This window comes from Heterocephalus glaber, unplaced genomic scaffold, assembly GCF_053883595.1.
Source record: "Heterocephalus glaber isolate CG9 unplaced genomic scaffold, H.glaber_assembly_v1.0 deba00001662, whole genome shotgun sequence".
NCBI classification, from domain to species: Eukaryota; Metazoa; Chordata; class Mammalia; order Rodentia; family Bathyergidae; genus Heterocephalus; species Heterocephalus glaber.
The window spans coordinates 2342212-2361658 of record NW_028258403.1 but is presented as its reverse complement, the minus strand read 5'-3'; the positions used below and the strand labels follow the sequence as shown (position 1 = coordinate 2361658).

The 19447-nt window shown below is 47.3% G+C and overlaps 1 protein-coding gene across 5 annotated transcripts; it reads left to right on the top strand.

Annotated features, from left to right (window-relative positions):
* The first annotated feature begins 1409 nt into the window (after nucleotides 1-1409).
* Sall2 (spalt like transcription factor 2) lies at nucleotides 1410-16082 on the top strand. 5 transcript variants are annotated; one of them, XM_004865055.4, is made up of 3 exons: nucleotides 1411-1758; nucleotides 11519-11836; nucleotides 12239-16082. In XM_004865055.4, the coding sequence occupies exons 1-3, from the start codon at nucleotides 1686-1688 to the stop codon at nucleotides 14458-14460; spliced, it is 2613 nt and encodes an 870-aa protein (XP_004865112.2). In that variant the 5' UTR covers nucleotides 1411-1685; the 3' UTR covers nucleotides 14461-16082. The 5 variants fall into 5 exon arrangements, with proteins under 5 accessions (XP_004865110.2, XP_004865112.2, XP_004865111.2 ...); XM_013065734.3 differs by lacking the exon at nucleotides 1411-1758 and adding an exon at nucleotides 10857-11154; XM_004865053.4 differs by having other exon boundaries at nucleotides 1410-1758; nucleotides 11519-16082.
* The last annotated feature ends 3365 nt before the right edge of the window (nucleotides 16083-19447 follow it).

The window sequence follows — 19447 nt, the reverse complement described above, 5'->3', positions numbered from 1 at the left end:
AAATGTACCGATAAACTTAATGAATAAAAAAGTTGAAGAACAATAAAATGAACCTTAGTGCACAGGTTGAGCTAGAGATACCTGGTTGGTTGTCAAAGGACATTTGCAGAGATAGAATAAGTTTGTGTGTTTGGGTGCTGGGGATTGAGTCCAAGGCCTCATGTACGCTGGGAAAGAGCTCTATCCTTGAGCTATGTTTTCAGCCCACTGAAGATGGAGGAAGACTTAGAGGTCCAATTTCATATCCACAACAAAATCCTTCACACAGAATCTTTGACACTCAGCCTCTGTGTGAACATATTGGAGAGAGATCACAAATCACTAGAGTCTTTTGCACTATTAGAAAGCTTCTTTATATTCAGCTAAAAGAGCCTCCTGACAGGTTTTGCCCTGGGATACCAGGGAACTTATCAGCCATATTCTCAGGAGCATCCCTTTATCTAAGGGAATTGGACAGAATTGGGAGAGATGCAAAGCCACTGTTCCTGTTGCTATTGTAAATGAAATCATTAAGATCAATCATTTTTGGTTTTTTGGGTTTTGGTTTTTTGCAGTACTGAGGACTGAATTCAAGCTCTTCACCCTAAGATACATTCTTTTTTTTTTTGTACCGGGGATTGAACTCCGGTCCTTCTGCTTGCGAGGCAGGCGGCGGGACCACTGAGCTAAATCCCTGGACCCTCTGAGATACATTCTTGACCTTTTTTTGTTTTTTATTTTGTTATTTATTTTGGCTTGAACTTGGGATCTTCCTGCCTCAGCCTCTCAGAGAGCTGGGATTACAGGCTTGCACAACCACACTGACCTGTTTCATCTTTTTTTTTTTTTTTTTCATGCTGGCATATTGTTTTCATGATGCCATATTGTATCTTTACCAGCAGAGAATGCACCTGTGTTCCACTCTATATCTGTTACATCACAGCTATGTAACCTTGGATAGGTTACCTAACCTCACTGAGCTTTTCGATTTCTCTACAAGAGGATCCCCTACAAATAGGTGGGGTAAACCTGCTGTGCTAAATAAACTCAAAACTGTAATGTTAAACATAAATGAAAACAGTATATAAACTATCAAAAACTGTGCAAACACTTATTATTTTACTGCCTATCTTTACTCAACCTTTTTGCCAATCTTTTATTTTTGACTTTAAAAAGCTGACTTCTTTCCTCCAAACTAGTATACACCAGAAAATTTTTAGTTGATACCCCAAAACATCCAACAAGAGGGGCAAAGAATTAGGAGGGAACCAAAAGCACTGTGAAGCTGTTGGAAGAAGAGTTAGAAAAACAAGTAAGGGCCAGTCTCTGAACAGACAGCAGGCACAGGGAGAGGCCAGAGTCCGGGCAGGGAGGAGAGGGTTAAATCCTTTCCTCGGCAGTACAAAAGAAAAGAGTGTGCGGAAAGATTAGGATTTTTGCTTTTACAATGGGAGCTGCAGAAGCGTAGGGAAGAAGCCGAAGAAAAAAAGGGGGCGTCTCCCCTTTAAAGACTTGCAGAGATTGAGAAAGAGAGAGTGAGGAACAGAGAATCAGAGAGAGCCCGTCAGTCTCTGGGAAAGGAGAGCATTTCGGCTCACAGTTTTTTGCACTGGGGGGAAAAGGCAACCGCTGGCTTCAGACCCAGGGGGAGATCGTACCGGGTCACTCCGGTGGAGCCCCTCCCTCTCCCACCTCTCCACCCGGGAATGTCTCGGCGAAAGCAGCGGAAACCCCAACAGTTAATCTCGGACTGCGAAGGTCCCAGCGCGTCTGAGAACGGTGGGTGCCGGGAGGGGTGGGGGGCCCGGGAGTCCCAGCCCGTGTGGGTCAGGCCAGGGCAAGGGGAGGGCACCAGGGCCACTGTGCAACCGGGGCGGGGGAGCTCAGTCCCCTCGAGTGTGAAGGAGTCCAGACGCTGGGAGTCGGGGTGATCTGCGCTGGAGAAAAGCTCCCCTGGGCTTTCCTCGGGATTCGTTCTGTTTGTGTTTTCCTTGTTTTTCTCTGGACGAAACGGAGTTTTCAAACTGGCTCTGTATCCCCACCCAAGAGTTTTCTCTCCAGGTCCCCCTTTGCTCACTGGTCTTTGTGGCGTTGCTAAGTAACGTCCTCAGACCTGAAGACCAGTCTCTTAGGGGTGGGATTTTTCCCCCCTCTTCTTTCTGGAGAGTTGGGTTGCAAGAGAATGAATTGGATAAACGCGAAGGTTCCCCTGAGGGAGAAGAGAAAAAAGTTTCTCATTGTTGGGCTGAGCTGAGAGCAGATCAGCTCCCTGAGGGAGAGAGCTAATGTCGGTCAGAACAGCCTGTTTGGGGTGTGTATCCCTATCCTCCGGAGGGGAGGCTGCAGGTCAGGTCTGCGAGAGGAGTTCAGGTTTGTTTCAAGGGAGGTCAAGCTAAAAAAAAAAAAAAAAAAAAAGTGCAAGCTAACATAACTGTTAATACATGCATATTATCTTACAAGGGTATTACTATGTATGTTTTTTAAGCAACCGACTTCCTTTATATGAGGGAAAATTGTATGCACTCTTGTAACACTCTAAAAGTGAAGTGCAGACAGCTAATAGAGCGAGGAGGATATTAGGAAGCAACATTGTCCAAAGCCTCAGAGCCAGGGAGAGGCAGCATGAGGACAAGAACTTAGATTTCCAGGTGCTCAGGGCTAGTGTTGCTCATTCCCATAAATCAGGGTTTTGCAAACTTGCTTGATTGTGAGTAGATGTAAATGAGGGTAGGAATCAATATCTTCTGCACGTCCCTGGTACTTCTCAAGATCAAGCAAGGTTTGGACATACTTGTCAGTGGTAGGGCTACCTGTGTGCACTGTAAAAGTCTAGAAGTCCTGGTTCAGGGAGCAGCTATTCACTTAGCAAACAGTTGTTATACACAATAATGTAGCATAGGGTTAGGCACAAATGATCAGACTTCCAGCCAAATCCTGACTCCACCACTTTGCCTTTCTGCCTCTGTTTCCTCATCTGTAACGTAGAGATGAGTATACTAGTTACTTCATTAGGGTGTGAGAATTGAAATGAGTTAATATGTGTAAAGCCTTAGGGAAAATACCCAGCATAAATAAGTGCTTAATACATGCAATAAAGTACCTAACTACTTGGTGCATGTGAGCAGTGTTCATATTGTATGTGAATGCAGCAGCACTTCCTGCAAGGGATGAAATAAAACCAAAGCTCAGGAACCTCTTGGCAAATTTCAGCATTTCTTTATGAGACATGTACCATAAAAACCTCTAGGACAGTGTATATGTAGTGATTAAAACTAATCATGGATTAAACTTGCTTTTCCACCCATTGTGAAAAAAAAAATGACTTCAGGTCAAATCAGGACTCCAGGGCTGGGGATTTAACTCAGTGGTTCTGTCACCTGCCTTGCAAGCACAAGGACCCAAGTTCGATCCCCGGTACCAAAAAAAAAAAAAAAGCAGGACTCCAAGTGCAACAAACAACCTTAACAGACACATGTTAAGTTTGGAGTAGGACATATCCTCCCGGAGCCACTGCTTTGCTGTAATCCCACTGTGCCCATATTTAGAGGTTCTGTGGTGGCAGCATCCTTCCCTCCTGAGACACATTAACCCTCCTTAATGTTGCTATAGGCTGGGATGTTTCCTCCTGTGCACGCTACAGGACACTTCCCCTAGAGCCTTAGAGTTGCCTCACAGTCCTGCTCCCCTGCTGGCTCAATTGTGGAACTATGCTGAACAACCACCTCCAGTCCCAAAAGGCATCTTCTCTCCTTCCTTCCATCTGCTCACTGGGGCCACACATCCAACTGAGGAAATATCTTCTGTGAGGCAGTCAAAAGGTATCTTTAGCAGCTGCCCTGAATGGATTTTCAAGCCCTCTGAGATACAGCTGCCTCTTGGGGATATGGACACTTGGGGTAGGGGTACAGACACACTGGGGTGCTACTACAAAGCTATTGCCATAGACACAATAAAGGCTTCAAAATTCAGTGGAAGCAACAAATTTCAGATGAAATTTTGCCTGTGAGTTATGAAAGACAAAAATAAATGCAAGGAGCCGGAAAACACTAGTAACCTTTGTTAAGATTTGCCTTGAGAAGGTCTAAGGAGTTTCTTACCAGAATTCCTCTGAAAGTGAGATTTGACTTTGGCCGCTTTCACGACCTGAAGTTTCACTGAGTCTTATCTGCAATTTGCAGTGGCTATCTAAAATTTCTTCCTGCTCTTATAAGTTTACAAATATACAAATTACTCCCTCCTAAAAAAAAAAAAAAAAAAACCCAGGGATTTAACTCAGTGGTTTCGCCGCCTGCTGTGCAAGCACAAGGACCCAAGTTCGATCCCCAGTACCAAAAAAAAAATTAAAATTAAAATTAAAAAAACCAACAAATTACTCCCTCCTTTTTATACACAAGTGCTATATAGGGGGTTGGGGTGTGGCATGATGGTAGAATGCTCACCTAGCATGCCTGAGGCCCTGGGTTATCCTTTACACAGAATCCTTGAGTTACTTGATCAGCTTCTGACTTTCATCCTACTACACAGCATGGCCCCAAATTAGGTAGGAAGGGGCTCAGAATGTAGCTCAGTGGTAGAGCACTTGCTTAGCCTGCAGGAGGCTCTGGGTTCAATTCTCAGCACAGAAAAGGGAAGGGTACTGGGAATGCTTATTTGGGGCCCTCTGTACACCTTTGATATTATGGTCACTATCATAAGCATCAGCACACATTTACTCAGTAGCCTAGGATGCCACTAATGTTCTCAGGAGTTGTTGGCCTTATTTTAAGCAATCCTTACCGTATATGAAAAGCAAGTGCTGAGTTTTTGTTGCACATTTTAAAAGATTAATGTTTGCACTGATCTACCACAGCACCATGAAACAATGTGAAAAACCTGTTTTCCAGCTCTGTTTTTGCTCAACTTCCTGACCACAACACCAAAACCTAACAGAATAGTTATTGCACATAAGTGAGGAGCAGGAAATAGTCTATTTACTTAAAAACTCTGACTAGGGGGAAAAAAATCGCTCCCCCTACAGAGTCCAGAAATCTGAATTACAGAACATAAGGGATATAACTGGGGAAAATGCAAACTAGTACATCTGGGAAATAAAGGAAACGATCAGAAACCCAGATACTTAGTGAGAAGGAGAAACCAGGACACAGCCAAACAGATCTAGAGGGAGAGAAGAGAGTACTTTAGATGGAAGTTGGCAGACAGCAAGAACAGAAAAAGGGGAAAGGAGGCAAAAATAGTTTTGAGGGCTCCGTTCTCCTTACGTCCCTTAGTTGAATGTCATCTGTCTATTGAGCCCCTGGACACATTCAGCTGTTAAGTGCCCTCCTCTGCCCCAGAGTAGGGGTCAGAGAAAACACATTTCTGGGTAAATAAAAAGCAACTCAGACTCAGATAGAACACTGAATAAGAAATCAGGAAACTTGGTTTTCAATCCAGACTAGACCTTGAGGCTCTTCCACCCTGGGCAACCCAACCCATCAAATAACATTCACAGCTAATATTCATAGCCATAGCCATCTATGTCCAGAATTTTGTCATGATCAAACAGAAACTCTTATCTCCTTTAAACAACAAATTCCCATTTTCCCTTCCCCACATTCCCTGGTAGTCTCTATTCTATTTTAATGTCTCTATGAATTTACTAATCCTAGGTACCTTATATAAATAAATCATATATTATTTGGCCTTTTGTGTCTGGTTTATTGCACTCAGCAAAATATTTTCAGAGTTCATCTTTTGTACCATTTATCAGATTCTTTTTTGAGACAGGGTCTTGCTATGTAGTTCAGGCTGTCCTTGAACTCCTGGCGATCCTCCTGCCTCAGCCTTCCAAGTGCTGGGATTATAGGCATGCACCACCATGCCCAGCTATGTATCAGAATTTTATTCCTTTTATGGCTGTCACTTTTTCCTGCAGTACTAGGGATTGAACCGAGGGCCATTCTACCACTGAAGTACATCCCCATCCTTTTTTATTTTTTGAGACAGCGTCTCTTACTAAGTAGCCCAGACTGGTTCAAACTTGCATTCCTCCTGCCTCAGCCTCCTGAAGAAGTTGGGATTACAGGTGAGCATCACCATACCCAGTTTATGCCCCACATTTTAAAGAAGTCTTAGCCTTACAGAGATTAAGAAACTTTCCCAAGATCAGAGATGAAAAATGGCTGGGACTGTAACTCAGGACTAAATCTTCTTTCTTCTTTTCTCCCCCCACCTCTACTACTTGGGATTGAACGCAGGACCTTGGTACTGAGCTACATCTCTACCTTCCCCACCCCCCTTTGAGACAGTCTCATTATATCGATACATTGCCTAGGCTGGGCTCCAAATTGCAATCTTCCTGGCTCTACATCCCAGAGTGCTGGAATTACAGGTGTACCCATACACCTGGCTGAGTCCTTTTATTTTTTTTAAGTCTATAAAGACCTTTATTAATGTTTGACCTAAGTCCTATCCTGGAAATAAATATTTTTTCTCATTTAGCAGCAGGTATGATGTAAATCTTTACTGCTCTATGTCTACTGTGCTGCCTAGGCCATTGATGCAGTAGTAGGTTTGGCTGCATTAGTCTGGTCTGGCAAAGGATTGTGCGAGAGGAGAAGGGAGTGAGGAAGAGAAGATGGGATATCCTAAAAAGTAATCTTAACAACAGTTAGAGAATCAACTTATAATTATGGAAGCTGCCAATTAGTGCCGCTCCAATGTTAACAACAAATAAGCTCAGGCAAGTGCTTACATAGTATGCTTTGTTTCCCCTGTAGAACAAAGCCTTTCATCTTACAATTAGAAACATGGCTGAGTTGTCAATATAAATTTTTAGAAATGCTAAAGATGTACATTCTGTGGGAAAAGCAATACAGTTGTTTAAATGCACAGATGTGAATGATATGAAAATGTATTCAAGGAAGCAGATTTTTCACCAGGAAAAGGACCGGGAGAGCTAAAGTGTGGTTGGAGGCAGAATAGAGAGGGAGCCTAGTGGGAAGATGTAGCACTGAACACTGAGCACTTTTGCCTCCATCCCAGTTTGGCCAGGTTTATTTAGCTCAGGTAAGATTTGTGAGGAACAGGGCGGAAGGTTTGATGGGAAGAACAATTCTCTAATACTGTAGTTCTCATCCTTTGCTGTCCATTGTGTGTATTTCTGTTGCAGAATTTCTTTTTTTTTTTTTTGGTACGGGGTCCTTGCGCTTGCGCAGCAGGCGGCCAAACCACTGAGCTAAATCCCCGGTGCCAATTTCTGTCGTCGTCGTTGTTGTTGTTGTGTTTTGTGTGTGTGTGTGCACGTGTGTGTGTGCTGGCAATTGAACCCAGGTAAAGCAAATGCTTTACCATTGAGCTACCTCTTCTGCCCGAGACATCAGAATTTTTTTTTTTTAAACAGTGCTAGGGATTGGACCCAAGACCTCCTACATTCATACATAAAAGGAAAACACTCCACCACTGAACTACATCCTCCCCAGCTGGGACATCAGAATTTTTCAAAGCTCTAGGGATAATCCTAATGGACAGCAAAGTTGGAGAACCATTGTTCAAATATACCACCCTGCTGAATTTGAGCCCACTTCTAGTTTTCTCTTTGGTTTTCCCAACCATTCTGTCTCAAACCTAAAGCAAGCAGTTTGATGGAGCACCAGATCCAGAGGGAAAGGTACCCAGTTTTCTTTTTCTTTGTCATTTCAGGGCTTTGTGAATTTATTTTTTTTTTAATTTTAAAATATTTTTTGGTACTGGGGATCGAACTCGGGTCTTTGCGCTTTCGTAGTAGGTGGCAAAACCACTGAGCTAAATCCCCGGCCCTGGGCTTTGTGAATTTAAACAAACATGTTCAGGTCTTAGTCCTGTATCCACCCCAGATTTTGCATGTGACCCAGGAGAGCTTTCCTCACCTTATCTGCTATCTAGGGACCCATTACCAGGTTAGTTTGTTCCTGTGTTTGTGACTTTATTCCAGTCTGCATAAGAATCCTGCCCCCTTTTCAGCATAGGCAGTGAGTGTAGTGCTGAGAGGTGGAGGGTTCCTCTTACAGGTGACTGTTGATCCCTCACCTTTCACCAGGGACTAAATTTACCTTAAAGAAGAGTACAGATCAAATTACGCATCAGAAAGCACGTTTCATTAAAGAGCAAGAAAGGGGACAGTGTTTCCCAGGAGAAGATGAAAAGAAAAGGATTTCTTTTCTTGTCAGAAGACTTGACAAAACAGCAACTGGATATCAAATGTTCCATGCTAATTAACAAATGCTCAGTAGAAAGTCTCCATCTGATTCCTTCTCCCTTACTGAGGCCAGAGAGCAAATGGCAGACAGGAGCCACACAGGGCCCTTTTCTGCAGCACTAGGGAAACCACATAAAGTGGATGTGCTTAAGAAAGCCTTGGAGAGGAGTCAAAAACGTGAATGCTCGCTTTCCTGAATTACTGTATGAACCTGGAAAAGTCATTTAACCTCTCCAAACTTCAGTGTCTTTATCTGTGAAAATAAACCACACTACTAATGTGTGGCTTCCCATAATTAAAAGATCCCCCCCCCCATTTGTAAGGGCCTGGCCCAGAAGCATAGAGCCCATCTGTGTTAGAGCTATGATTCACAAGGCTAAGATCCTTAAGATTATCTGAAGTTTCAAAACATAATTCAATAAGATGTTTCAGTTTAAAAAGACTGGCAAAATTTACATTGAAAGTAAAGTGATCATTACTAATATTTTAATTAGGTTGTGTTAGCTCTCCTTCAGAGTCTTCCTGTTCTTGACATATGCCAATGATACCAAGCAACATCTTGCCTCAGAAATTAGTAAGATTAGGGCTGGGGTTAGAGCTCAGTGGTAGAAGACCTGTCCAGCAGTGTGAGGCCCTTGGTTTGGCGAATGGTGTAATCCTAGCACTCTGGGAGGCTGAGGCAGGAGGATCAGAAATTCAAGTTTGGCCCGGGGCAATTTAGGGACTTGGCGGGGCCTTGTCTCAAAAATAAGTAAATAGTGCCAGGGATTTAGCTCAGTGGTTCCACTGCCCCCACCCCCAAGCGCAAGGACCCAAGTTTGATCCCTGGTACCAAAAAAAAAAAAAAGTAAATAGGGCTGGGGATTTAGCTCAGTGGTTCTGCCACCTGCCCCACAAGTGCAAGGACCCGAATTCAATCCCCAGTACCAAAAAAAAGTAAATAAATCAGAAGGACTGTGAAAAGGCCTAGTGCAAAGGCCCTGGATTCAACTCCAGTGCCAAAAAAAAAAAAGGAAGAAATTAGTAAGATTACAAGCAACATGAAAAAGATTGTATCTTAGTGTTTGTGTTTTTAAGGTTACTTTGATTATTTTATTTTGACCATATAAATTCTCTAATCAGTTCTTAGGACTCTTCAAACTTAAATCATATGTACATTAATATTATTTGTCAGAAGTTTTTCAATTTTTTTGTTCCCACAATATTGCGAGGAAAACTGTGCTATAAACTATAAAACTGTGCTGAGGGAAATGATGCTATAGCATGGTGTGACTGATCACCATGCCTCAGTTTACCCATCAGGGAAGAACAGAAGAACAGTGCACAGCAGTGCCTGCCTGTAATCCCAGCACTCAGGCGGCTGAGGCACGAGGATTGTAAATCCGACCCCAGCCTGGGCAATTTAGGGACTTACCAAGACCCTGCTCCAAAGTAAAAAATAAAAGGAGGTGGTGGGAGCTGGAGATGGAGGTCTGTGTGAAATCCCTGGGTTCAATCCCCAATACTACAAAAAACAAATGTGGGTTTATTGATCTCCAGTCCACAAAAGCTGATGATGTCCACAAAACCAAGACCCTGTGGTTACTTCTTCCACGTAAGCTAAAGGAATTCAGGAAGAGGGAAAGAAATCTTTTCAGATTCATTTCAGGAAGAAAGGGAATGCAGAGTACCTGGCTCAAGAGGCGTCTTAACCCTACTTACCCTCTCTTTGTATCGGAAGCAGCCTTGGTGGAGGTGAGCTGCCTGGTGTTAGTCATTCCCAGGCATTCAAACGAGGTTGGGGCTGAAAGGGGCTTTTAGCTCCCACTGCATTTTCCTATTGTCTCAGGAGCTCCCCTCCCCCCAGGTCAGAGCAGGGTGGGCCTCCCTAGGCCTCTGCAGGCTAACATCTCCCCAAAACCACCGTCCTTCATAGGAACAGTGCGCAAGTATTGCACGAGGTGACTAGAGAAGGAAAACGGTGGAAAAGAGGGTACTACACAGGAGATGGCTTCTTAAGCTTGGACTCCAAATTAGGTCCCGGCCTGGCGAGCTGTGGAGTAGTTTGCGTGCGCTATTATTCTGAGGGAGAATGGGCGGGAAGCGAAAGGGGCTTAGCGTTCTGCCGAGGGGAGTCCTGGAATGACTTCCTTGGAAATTTTATCCTGCAGCTGCCCACTCTGAGAAACTTTTTTTTGTGGCCAGGGATAGGGGGTGGTAGGGTGGGAATGGAAGTGAGGACCACGAGACAAAACTTAGGAGCATTTTTGGGTGTGTGCTGGTGAAGAGAAGATGTTTGCGGCTTCTCCTCCCCGTCTGGCCGCAGACCTCTGCGGAGAATCTAGACCACCCTTCCTGGCATCCACGTTTTCCAGGCTCAGCGGATCCTTTATCCAAAGAAAACTAAAAGAAGCCTATCGCCGTGCTCTACTGAGCAGGGCTACGTTTCCCACTGTGCCCCTTGAGCTGGGGGGCGGGGGCAGGCCTGAGCAAAGACATCCGGGACGGGGGGAGCCGGCTGAGGACGAGGAAAGGTGGGCCCCACGGCGACTCTCCGCACCTGTCCCCGAGCCTCGGGCAATTCGGCGCCTCGGGGCTCCCGCCCCCCCTCCCCGCGCCCTCCGTGCCTCAGCCTCCTCGGGCTCTCCCTCCCTCTCCAGCAGCTCCTCCCCGGCCGCTCTCCGCCCCACCTCCCCTCTCCAGGCTTTCTCGCTCCAGCTCCTCCCCGCCTCCGCGCCTCCTCGCTCCCCTCCCCCTCCGCCGCCGCTCCCGGCCCCCGCCACCGCCGATCTGCATCTCCGCAGTCCGGGTCGTTGGGTGCAGAGGCTGCCGCAGCCCCGGCGGCCACGGCCGCCTTCCACTCCTGATACCCATTGTCTCCCACCCCGTCCGGCCCTGCGCTTCCCCCACCACCATGGCGCACGAAGCCGGGAGGAGCTCTCGTCTCGGGGGGCCCTGCGGGGAGCCTGCGGAGCTCGGAGGTGCGGTAGGGCCGAACTCGGGGAGAGGTGGGGGTGGAGTGGCCGCGCGGGGCGAGGACTTTCAGTGGGCGGGATGAAATGTGCGATTCTGGCGCTTCGGGCCCGGCCTCTCACCCTTTCCCACTCCCTGGGGCGGAAACGGAGGAGGGCGATGGAGGAGGGGAGTCGCGGGCGCGTGCCCCCCGCTGGCCGGCGCTGGGGCGTCTCGCGTCCTCTCGCGTCAGGTCTGAGCTGCAGCCTTCTGCAGGGCCTGACCGTGAGCTGTCTCTCCACCCCCGGGTAGCGGTTCCTGGGCTCCTTGTTAATTAGAGCCTCGTCTACCCAACCCAACCGCACCACCCACGCTCTCTCTCCTTTTCCCCAGGTGATGCTGGCGAGGGGGACCGCCCCCAAGTCTGTGCCAAATGCTGCGCACAGTTCACTGACCCAGCTGAATTCCTCGCCCACCAGAACGCATGTTCTACTGACCCTCCTGTCATGGTGATAATTGGGGGCCAGGAGAACCCCAACAACTCTTCTGCCGCCTCTGAACCCCGGCCTGAGGGCCACAGTAGTCCTCAGGCCATGGATATAGAGCACAGCAACCCCCCAGATTCCGGGTCCTCGGGGCCTATGGATCCTACCTGGGGCCAAGAGCGGAGAGGAGAGGACTCTTCCGGGCATTTCCTGGTCGCTGCCACAGGTACAGCGGCTGGGGGAGGCGGGGGCCTGATCTTGGCCAGTCCAAAGCTGGGAGCAACCCCTTTACCCCCAGAATCTACCCCTGCACCCCCTCCTCCACCGCCTCCACCTCCACCCCCAGGAGTAGGCAGCGGCCACTTGAACATCCCTCTGATCTTGGAAGAGCTGCGGGTGCTGCAGCAGCGGCAGATCCATCAGATGCAAATGACCGAGCAAATCTGCCGGCAGGTGCTGCTGCTGGGCTCCCTAGGCCAGACCGTGGGTGCCCCCGCCAGTCCCTCAGAGCTGCCTGGGACGGGAACTGCTTCCTCCACCAAGCCCATGCTGCCCCTTTTCAGCCCTATCAAGCCAGTCCAAACTGGCAAAACACTGGCACCTTCCTCTTCCTCCTCCTCCTCTTCAGGGGCAGAAGCGCCAAAGCAGGCTTTCTTCCACCTTTACCACCCACTGGGGTCACAGCATCCCTTCTCTGCTGGAGGAGTTGGACGAAGCCACAAACCTGCCCCCGCCCCCTCCTCATCCCTGACTGGCAGCACAGATCAGCTGATTGCTTCACCTCACCTGGCATTCCCAGGCAGCACAGGACTATTGGCAGCACAGTGCCTCGGGACAGCCCGAGGCCTTGAGGCTGCTGCCTCCCCTGGGCTCCTGAAGCCAAAGAATGGAAGTGGTGAGCTGGGCTATGGGGAAGTGATGGGTCCCTTGGAGAAGCCGGGTGGAAGGCACAAATGCCGCTTCTGTGCCAAAGTATTTGGCAGTGACAGCGCCTTGCAGATCCACCTTCGTTCCCATACCGGTGAGAGGCCCTACAAGTGCAATGTCTGTGGGAACCGCTTTACCACCCGAGGCAACCTCAAAGTGCACTTCCACCGACATCGAGAGAAGTACCCACACGTGCAGATGAACCCACATCCGGTACCAGAGCACCTAGACTATGTCATCACCAGCAGTGGCCTGCCCTATGGTATGTCTGTGCCACCAGAGAAGGCTGAAGAGGAGGTGGCCACACCAGGTGGAGGCGTTGAACGCAAGCCTCTGGTGGCCTCCACCACAGCTCTCAGTGCCACAGAGAGCCTGACACTGCTCTCCACTGGTGCAGGCACAGTCACAGCTCCTGGGCTCCCTGCTTTCAATAAGTTCGTCCTCATGAAAGCGGTAGAACCCAAGAATAAGGCTGATGAAAACACTCCCCCAGGGGGTGAGGGCTCAGCAATCAGTGGGGTGGCAGAAAGTGGCACAGCAACCCGAATGCAGCTAAGTAAGCTGGTGACTTCACTACCAAGCTGGGCACTGCTTACCAACCACTTCAAGTCCACTGGCAGCTTCCCCTTCCCCTATGTGTTAGAGCCCTTAGGGGCCTCACCCTCTGAGACGTCAAAGCTTCAGCAGCTGGTAGAGAAGATTGACCGACAAGGAGCTGTGGCAGTGGCCTCTACTGCTCCTGGAGCCCCCACCACTTCTGCCCCTGCACCTTCATCCTCAGCCTCTTCTGGACCCAACCAGTGTGTCATCTGCCTCCGGGTGTTGAGCTGCCCTCGGGCCCTACGCCTGCATTATGGCCAACATGGAGGTGAGCGACCCTTCAAATGCAAAGTGTGTGGCAGAGCCTTCTCCACTCGGGGCAATCTTCGAGCACATTTCGTGGGTCACAAGGCCAGTCCAGCTGCCCGGGCCCAGAACTCCTGCCCCATCTGCCAAAAGAAGTTCACTAATGCTGTCACTCTGCAGCAGCATGTTCGGATGCATCTAGGGGGTCAGATCCCCAATGGTGGTGCCACAGTCCCTGAGGGTGGAGGTGCTGCCCAGGAGAATGGCTCTGAGCAATGTACAGTTTCTGGGGCAGGGAGCTACCCTCAGCAGCAGCCACAGCAGCCATCACTGGAAGAGTTGTCTGAAGAAGATGAAGAAGATGAGGAAGAAGAGGAAGATGTGACTGATGAAGATTCCCTGGCAGGAAGAGGCTCAGAGAGCGGAGGTGAGAAGGCAATATCAGTGCGAGGTGACTCGGAAGAGGCATCTGGGGCAGAGGAGGAGGTGGGAATAGTGACAGCGGCTGCCACAGGGAAGGAGATGGACAGTAATGAGAAGGCAGCTCAGCAGTCTTCTCTGCCGGCACCTCCACCACCAGCTGACACTCTTGATCAACCCCAGCCAATGGAGCAGGAGAGCAGTGATGTTTTAGGATGCATGGAAGAGGGAAGCAAACCAGAGAGGAGCTCAAGCCCAGTGACAGCACTCACCCCAGAAGGGGAAGGCACCGGTACCCCTTTGGTGGAGGAGCTGAGCTTGCAGGAAGCCATGAGAAAGGAGCCAGGAGAGGGCAGTGGCAGAAAGGCCTGTGAAGTGTGTGGCCAGGCCTTTCCTAGCCAGGCAGCTCTGGAGGAGCATCGGAAGACCCATCCCAAGGAAGGGCCGCTCTTCACTTGTGTTTTTTGCAGGCAGGGCTTCCTTGAGAGGGCTACTCTCAAGAAGCATATGCTGCTGGCTCACCACCAGGTACAGCCCTTTGCTCCCCATGGCCCTCAGAATATTGCTGCTCTTTCACTGGTCCCTGGCTGTTCACCGTCCATCACTTCCCCAGGTCTCTCCCCTTTTCCTCGAAAAGATGATCCCACGATCCCATGAGCCAGTTTTTCTGTACCTGGTACCCTTTGACCCAGGGATCAGAAGCTGAGAGCTCCATGGAAAGACCTCTAGGATTTATGAGCCCTTATTTGTCTTTTTCTCTGAGTTCTTACATAATGTCTCTAGTGGCTTTTCCCTAGTCCCTTAGCTTGGAAATTGTGCTTACATGGGAATGGCCCCCTAAGGAATTCTCCTTTCTTCATTCTTTCTACCTGAAGAAAGTAGATTGTCTACAGCTTTTACATTCTCAAGGGGAGTCCTCTCCTTCCTCCTTTTCCTTCCCCTTTGGCAGGTGCACCTACCTAAGTAGCCATCACTGGACCAACTGCCCAGCCCAAAGAGGCTGGCAGCTGTCTCCAAAGGCCCAGTGCCGCTCTCATTGGTGACAAATTCATACTTCAGGACTGCTTGCCCCAGGACCTTCCTTCCCAGCTGGTAGGGATGGCTTCCCTACCTTTCTGGAAACAATATACTGCTTTCTCGTCACATGCCCTGTGTGCCACGCCTTGGAGCTCCAGCTTCACCTCCACTACACTTCAGGCTGGCACTACCAGTGTTGTTTAGTCCAGGAACTGTGGGCGGGCAGGTGGTTCCAACAACAAGATCCAGAGAGGCCAAGGAGAAGACAGTCCCACTTCTGTTTCAGCCTCTTGGCACTTGAAACGTTGCATAAAACGCCCGTCCTAGAAAAGAAGTAACATATCGTACGTTCCTTCTCTCTTCTAATCCAGAAGGTGCTGGCAGTGAAGCTGTTCCAGTAATTGGTGTCTCAGCTGAAGAAGGTGGGGAGAATGAAGGGCACAGAACTCTTTCCAGCAGATGCCTTCATAGTCACATTAAGGCCAAGATGTTGGCTGATCAATATGCCAGGACTTCTCCAGCTTCTCATTCATCATTGCTTCTCAACATTGGTAAACAAGCAGATTGCTTGCCAAGAGGTCCCTATTCTGGGAAATGTGAAACTAGTTCATATCTTTAATGAGTTTTGTTGGTGAAGGTGGTTGATGAAGTAATGATAGAAAGCTGAGAAATGTTGCTAAAACAGGGCTTGCTGGGAATTGTAATGAAAAAAATTGGGCATTGATATAAGGGAAGGGACTTGGAATTCTTGTGAATCTGAACATTCTCGTGAATGTTCTTTTGGACTCATAGTGACAGTGTGCAACAGTGCGCCAGGAATCATGGGGGCTTTCCTAAGCACTAGTGTGCTTCTAGTTTTAGATAACGCCCTCTTTTATTCCCTAACCCTTTGTATTTTCCTCATCTTTCTCTCAAGGTCCCTTTCCTCCCTTTTTGCCTGATCATGGACTGAGGATTATGTCTTTGGCACTGTCTGGTTCTTAGGTTCCCAGACTTGGGGAGACGAGCTCCAGGTGTTCCTCCCTGCCTCTCTGTCTTGTAATGAGGTGTAGTGCTTACTCTTAACATAGGAGCCTTTGGAACTGGAGTTCTGAGGAGGAGAAAGTGAAGGTTTTGCTGTTGACTAATGCTGACTTGAATGATGGCTTCTCCTCCAAAGTACAGTAGTGGGCTCCAGCTCTTCTTAACATAGTGAAATGTCAAGAACAGACGGGAGATACTAGTGTCTTTTCCTCTATCATTAAAGGTGTTTTGGCCAGATATTTGTGTGTGTGCGTGTGTGTGTTTTTTATTTCATATCTTAAGTAGCCAGCTGGGGTGTGATACAGGCATTCCCTAACAGGGAGATTCCATTCCCACTACATCTCCTGCCAAAGCTGAACATACGGTGTTGAAATATTTAATTTATTCGGCCTTGTCCTAAAACAACCTCTAGTGAACATAATTTTCCCATTGAAAATTGTTTTTCCTGTGGAGTTTGTGTCCTGCAAAGGTAGGGATTTGCTCATTATGTCCAATCATTTTCTAGGTTCTCTCTTTGACTAGGACCTTCCACCACCAGGCTTTTCTGTTGGTTGGTTGGTTTGGTTTGGTGAGGTTTGGAGGCTGGAAGGTGTTGACTAGTCTTTTCCAAACCCTAGGCCAGTCTTCACGTGTCAGTGAATCTATATAACCCAGATGACTTAAATATGTTGATCCTCCGGGTTGGGGATTTAGCTCAGTGGCACTGCGCCTGCCTCACAAGCACAAGGTCCTGAGTTTGAGCCCCCATGGCAAAAAAAAAAAAAAAGAAAAAAAAAGAAAATCATTATCCTTGAGATCAGAAAGGGGGAAAATTCAATTCTAATAATTTCTACCAACAAGATAAAGGAGAATTCTTTTTTTTTTTTGGTACCAGGGATCGAACTCCGGTCTTTGTGCTTGCGTAGCAGGCGGCGAAATCACTGAGCTAAATCCCCGGGCCAGGGAGAATTCTTAATAGTAAGAATGTAGAGGAAGCTGGGTGTGGTGCTATATGCCGTAAGTAATCTCAGCACTCTGGGAGGCTGAAGCAGGAGGATTACAGGTTGGAGCCCAGTCTGGGCAATTTAGCAAGACTGTCTCAAAAAAGAGGCCTGGGAGGCAAAAAAAAAAAAAAAAAAAAAGTCCTGGGGATGTGGAGATGTAGTTCAGTGTAAAGGCTCTGGTTCAATACCTAGTGTCCGCCCCCCCCCCACAAGAATGTGGAGGAGCTGGAGGGTGCAGCTCAGTGGTACAGTGTGTTCCACTGAGGCTCTGGGCTTGCTCCCCAACTCCACAAATGGAGGTGCAGGGGTGCGGGGGTGAAGCTTTAAAAAAAAATTTTGCCTCTCCACAATTTAGTAAAGTTCCTAAGAGCTTGCTTTCCTAAAGTGAAAATTTCCAGAAGCCAGGCATGGTGGCACACACCTGTAATCTCAGCACTCTGGGAAGCGGAGGCAGGAGGACCACTAGGAGTATGAGGCCAGCCTGGGCAACTTAGCAAGACAGTGTCTCAAAATTTTTAAAAAAGAGCTAAGGAATAAAATAAAACATTTAAAAAGAGCTAAGGATGTAGCTCAGTGCAGAGACCTTGGTTTCAGTCCCCAGTATTGCAATAAAAATAAATTTCCAGAGCTGAGAGAGTAGCTCAGTGGTAGAGCACCTGCTTAGCAAGTCAGAGGCCCTGAATTCAATCCTCAGCACCCACCCCTTCCCCCTCCACGAAAGACTCAAATTTCCTAAATTCGCTAGACTTTTTCTTTGTGAAATGGCAAATCAATTACTCTTAGTGCAAAAGGGGGGGAACCAGTAAAATGATCTGCCCTAAGTCACTCAGCTGATTAGTAGCAAAGTTGGATTAAGAGCCCAGATGGGCAGAAACATCCAGTGCTATGGGATGGTGCTTGCTTCCTGCTACATCGAGACTCCTGATATGAGGTTGGCTGAAAGATGGATGGGAAGGAGGTAAGTAAACCTATTTTGGGCTCAATTCAAGGTAAAAAACTAATATTTGATCCTAGTTACCCCCACCAGAACAGTACAGGTCTTCTTAACGTGTAACTGGGGAACAATAACACATGGGAATCTTGATTGGGAAAGAAAGGGCTGCATTCACTTTCATATCTGGCAAGCTTTTAAAATCTTTTTCCTTTCAGCATGTGGAAGGAGTTGGGTCACTAATCCTTCCATTCCTTTAACCTCTCCCACCCCCATTAGACATAGATAATGCCATTTAACTAATTAAACCAGACTTGCCTTCTCTTTAGGTGCCAGTTCCCATTATGGTAACTGCTGTCAGTGAGCCTTCTATTGGAAACTTCCTTGGGCAGCCCAGCACTGAGCCTGTCTCCTCAACCCCTCTTAGCTCACTTTATTTTCTTTTCTGTCTCCTTTTCATTCATCTTGTTCCTCTCCTGTCTTCCTTTTTCTTCTTTCATTGATGTATCTGCCTTTCTTTTCCTTTCTCTCTCCTTGCTTTCTCCCTTTTTTTCTCTTTCCTCTCTTGACCTCTAATTTATTCTTACAGCTTTTAATTTCTTTTTTCTTGCAGTGAACTCTATCCCTACCCTCATCCCACCATTTCTTACTCTCAACCACTTGTCATTGGATCATCTTTTGGAAATTGAATTAACTCAAACCTATTGGAATGAGTATATAACTGAAGGGAGCTTACAGAACACTTTATATGAAATAAACATAGAGGATACTGTTCAGAAATATGGCCACTATAAGAAAGAAATGGCTTTTTACATTCATTCAGTTAATTTTTGAGGATTTGCTCTATTTTGTAGGCCAAATGTTACCTAGGTATAAAAGTAAATAATAGGGCCGGGGATTTATCTCAGTGGCACTGAGCCTGCCTCGAAAGCACAAGGTCCTGAGTTCGATCCCTGATACTGCAAAAAAAAAAAAAAGGTAAATAGACATTGTGTCTTTTTTTTTTTTGATAAAGACATTGTGTCTTTAAGGTAGCTCAGTCTAGGAGGAGAGAGAATCTAAAGACATACTTTTATATCTAGGTAATGTGACAAATTCTACATGCTGTGGAATCCCAAGGGTCATAACTACATTACTTGACACTGGAGAGGATTGAGGGGTGTACAGTTGTCTTGAATTCAGTTTTCACAATAACCATTACCAAATATAGTAATTGCCTCAATGCATACAATCTAGTTGCTATTTAAGAACATATAAAATCCACTAGGCCCCCTTTAGCAGCATGGAGATACGCTGCTTTTGAGATGCCCCGCCAAGAAAGAACTGCCTGCCTAGCTGCAAGGACTCTGGTTAGCTGACAGCCTTCAACTGTCCCGTTCTTTTGTGTTGAGACAAGGTCTTGCTATGTACAATGGTTCAGACTAGCCTTGAACTCACAGTGATCCTCCTGTCTCATCCTCCCAAGCACTGGTATGACAGGCATGTAGCACCACACCTGGTAGTTGTCTCACTCTTTTCTAGCCAAAAACTGAGCAACATACAAGAAAAAAGGGCTGAGTTAGCTGAAACTCCCTACTTGGGCTGGCAGAGATCTATCAGGGGGCTGAGGATTTAGCTCAGTGTTTTCGCCAGCTGCTGCCCAAGCACAAGGACCCGAGTTCGATCCCTGGTACCAAAAAAACAAAAAACC